The sequence below is a fragment of the Fopius arisanus genome, unplaced genomic scaffold (genome assembly GCF_000806365.1).
Source record: "Fopius arisanus strain USDA-PBARC FA_bdor unplaced genomic scaffold, ASM80636v1 scaffold00013, whole genome shotgun sequence".
Classification (NCBI taxonomy): domain Eukaryota; kingdom Metazoa; phylum Arthropoda; class Insecta; order Hymenoptera; family Braconidae; genus Fopius; species Fopius arisanus.
In genome coordinates this window covers 1,015,001-1,019,270 of record NW_011887752.1, presented here as the reverse complement: position 1 = coordinate 1,019,270, position 4,270 = coordinate 1,015,001, and the positions used below count along the sequence as shown (strand labels likewise).

Below are 4,270 nucleotides of genomic sequence, written 5' to 3'. Positions count from 1 at the left end.
TCGTTAAACAATAGAAATTCGACATTGAGTATGTTACTAACTAAACAATTTTTAACAACGCGTTATCATTTTAACGGGCATTTTATGATTCGAATGAGATATTTGAAACTCCTAATCACACGTACAACAATTTACATAAACACATTTCCACAGAACCCCACTCATTATATAGTACACATTCGGCATATATCTAACATATACATGAAATATATTTGACACGGAAAATGAAATATGCACTAATTATTCGCACATATGTTTTTTCTCCGTGAGGGATAGGTGCAAAAATACAACTAGCTTATTAATGTTGCAACTGACTCGTGCCCAGAGCCGAGATAAATGTGAATATTCAAGAAAGGCCCATGGACACTATTCGAAACATGTCAGACTATTTCGTGATGGATCACGTCGACTTGTGTCTCTACGAAATATATTCCCCCGACGATGAACGTTTCAGTCGACGTCAAGCCGTTCTGCCGTGCGGCCACATTCCTCGGCTCTCCTCGGTGCTCATTAGCACCCACTCAATTACAAAATTACAGCAAAAACGACAATTAATATTCTGTAATTGATGAGGAAAAATCATTCCCTCAGAGAAAACACACCTTTCTGTTGCAACTAAAAAAAAAAAAAACAAACAAATTCACTGGCAGTTTAACTCGGCAAATTTAATCAGTGGGGACATACCTGCAAGTGGTTCGAGTGACTTTTACCGTGTTTATGACATAATTATAACTCAATGTGCTCTGATAAATGAATAAGACTGTGAATATGGAATATTTCGGTGCTGTAGTTCTGCTTTTATTCTTTGGTAGCGCTTTCGGGGCTCCTGTCGTTGATGATCGTACATTTCAATTGAAGATCGTACATACCAATGACATGCACGCGAGGTAATTACTTAATTGTCATTTTGGAATCCAATATATTGGATTTATAAAAATTTACTGCAAGTTTTTTGCAGCTTTTTCTTACATTTTCGTTGCACTTCGCACATTATTGGATTAATTAACAATTCAAAAGTAATGATAAATTTAGTGAATATTTTGATTCATTCATTGAAATTAAATTCAAATAATGAAGACATTTTTGTTAATGATTTAGAGTTTTCTTTATTGATTTCTTCATTCCACCTTAACTGAATTACAAGACTTCTGTTAAAATATTCTCTTTCCTTTTAGCGTCAACTCTATTGAGAATTATGCAACTGTTATTATTTATAGAAAAAAGTTAGATGCTGATTTTTCTGTTCAATTTATTCTATTGAAATGCCCTCTCACATTATTATTACACGCCAATTACAACTTAATAGATAAATATTCAATATTTTGGGTTGTCGGAACGAAAATGTAATTATTTCATAAAATCATTTTTTTTATTTCTTCCTACCGGAAAACTTGAGTCGAATTCCGGATTATGGTAAAATTCTATTGTAAATTAATAAATCAGGATAAGTACTTTTTTTTCACGGCACTTTTTTACCCCTTTTTGGATTTTTTTTAGATTGGCCAATTTTTCTTAATTTTTTTTTTGTTGGTTTTCTTTTTTTTTTTTGAAATTTTGGTTTTTTTCTTCTTCCCTTGGAAGAAATGTACTCCTTCTTCACTCTCACCTTTATCCAATATAAGAAAAAGTTCATGGGTCGAGTGAAAATAAAAATGATGAAATACTCAAATAAAAAACTACAATATATATTTTTCATTAAATTAATTTTAATATAAACATATGCAGAAGGTGTATATTCCTTAGAAAATCCTTGAAATAAGTTCTGAACATCTACAATAGCAACTAAATTTAGTCGGAACAATAAATTAATTCTTCAATTCATTCAGATATCCTGAGAATTTGAAAAAACTTTAATAAAAAGCTCAAATGATAACGATAAGATTTATTTCATTTATAACTCATCCAGATTTTTGAGATTTTTGGGACATTGTGAAATTTAAATATGAACCAACAAACGAATTGTAATTGTAATTGTAATTGTAATTTTTACTAAACTCATGGTTTTTTTTTCCCGTCGCCTTTACGTAGAATGAACGCATTAATTTCACTCCACGTGTAGTTCATTAGTTGGTTTAATTAAAACCGCTGGTGGGCGGCGATGAGTTTTAAATTATATGAATTATCGACAGATTCGAGGAAACCTCTAGGCTGTCCACCAAATGTCTGGAGAAGGACCAAAGGGCTGGTAAATGCTATGGCGGATTTGCCAGGCTTGCAACTTTGATAAGAAAGGCAAGAGCATCTAGTGTTCCAACTCTATTTCTCAATGCTGGAGATACCTATCAGGGAACCACTTGGTTCACTGTTCACAAGTGGAAAATCGTCGCTACTTTCTTGAATCTACTGAGCCCCGATGCCATCGTGAGTTTTAACTATTACTGATACCGATTTATCTCAATACTAACGGGTTCTCCGGGAAAAGCTGATAAGGATTTTTTGCGGGAGAGTTATCCAGCTATCGAAAATTCCTTTGACAATTTCAGTCACCCTCTCCTTTTCGAGATAAACCAAAAGAAACTTGAATATCAAAATGGTTTTTTGAGAAGAAATGCTTCACCGCCGCTCTTGTAATGCATTTCTCTTGATAACCGTTGGTTATCCGAAAAAAAGTTCATAGGAATTATTTGTGGGAATATTCCTCAACTACAAAAAATTATCTTGACATTTTCTCGTACGTCTAGTCAGTTCCGAGATAGATCCGAAAAAATATTCCGGCAAATTTGTTTTTTGACAGAAATATCGCTCGCACTTTTTTCATTATAAAATTATTTCGATATCAATTTCATAAGAATTATTTATGAAAATATTGTTGAGCTATAAAAAATGAGTGACGAGATACATCCAAAAAATTACACTGACGAACGCCAATGATAAAAAAAAATTCTTGCTCCTGGCCTCGCAATTATGCAATTAGCTTATGATTATCGAGTGTTCATATCAGAAAAGACCACAAAAATTCCTGTGACCTTATTGCCCAAGTTCCCTGAGTGCGGAGATAGCTCCAAAAAGATTTACAACCCAAATGCATTACAGTCCCTGGGAAACCACGAGTTCGACGATGGTCCAGACGGTCTGACTCCATTCCTGAATGCCACGACGTTTCCAGTACTGGCCTCGAACCTGGACCTGTCCAAGGAGCCAGAGCTGGCAGCCTCGCCCCTAAAAAAATCTATTGTCCTGACAGTATCCGGGCGGAAGATCGGAATAATCGGTTACCTAACCCCCGAGACAAAATTCATAGCAAACTCGAGGAACGTCAACTTCCTGGACGAGATCACCTCTATCAGGGAAGAAGTGAAAAATCTCCAAGCACAAGGAGTGAATATCCTGATAGCCCTGGGTCACTCAGGCTTCTCCATGGACAAGAGAATAGCAGCAGAGGTCGAGGGGATCGACCTCGTCATCGGTGGCCACACCAACACCTTTCTCTACACCGGGCATCAGCCAGACCTCGAGACTTCTGAGGGCCTCTACCCCACCGAAATTATCCAGGAAAAAACTCGACGAAAGGTCTACGTCGTTCAGGCATACGCCTACACCAAGTACCTGGGGAATCTCACCCTGGACTTCGACTCCCAGGGGGAAATCGTAGGAATTGTTGGTGATCCTGTCCTCGTCGATAGCAAAATCGAACAAGCAAAGGACATCCTTGACGAATTAGACAGATGGCGACCCGAAATCCTGGAGCTACAGAATCAGGCTGTTGGTTCTGCTCGGGTACTCCTCGACGGTGACTCCAAAAACTGCAGGAGAAAAGAATGCAACTTTGGCAATCTCATCGTCGATGCCATGATCGAATACGTAAGATTCAAATATTTTTCCAAACACTAAAAAGTTTCCCTCACTGAAAAAAAATATATGATAATAGTTATATGCGATATATCATTCAAATTTTTCACTGCAAATATATTTCTGTATATGCATGTCAGGTATATTGCGAATGTATGTGCCTATAATTAATATTTATGACGCGTTTTGTGCGGGTGAGTCAAGCTTACTTATAATTATAAATAAACCCATTCGATCTAGTGACTTGAAAATAATATGTTTATTTAGAGGATACTTATACTTTAAGGTTGTTGTCGCGCGACAGTCTCTGTAAAAAGTTTATCCGCTGTAAAACGGGCCAGTTTATTACACAATCTTTTAGCGGTATATAGTCTCACTTGATTGATTGCATTGTGCATGGATAGCTAAAGCATAACTATATATTTTCCATATTAACTATTTTCAATTATATAAATTTATGAATTTCCGATAATTATATTCC

General features: G+C 36.0%; 1 protein-coding gene across 1 annotated transcript in view; it reads left to right on the top strand.

The window, feature by feature from the left end:
* The window catches only part of LOC105263153 (protein 5NUC), a gene marked incomplete at its 5' end in the record, with an annotated part of 11,019 nt that continues 6,749 nt past the window's right edge, over window positions 1–4,270 (top strand). Inside the window, 3 exon segments of the mRNA XM_011299181.1 lie at window positions 1–887; window positions 2,130–2,361; window positions 3,034–3,801. Coding sequence (XP_011297483.1) covers window positions 751–887; window positions 2,130–2,361; window positions 3,034–3,801 — 1,137 coding nt within the window.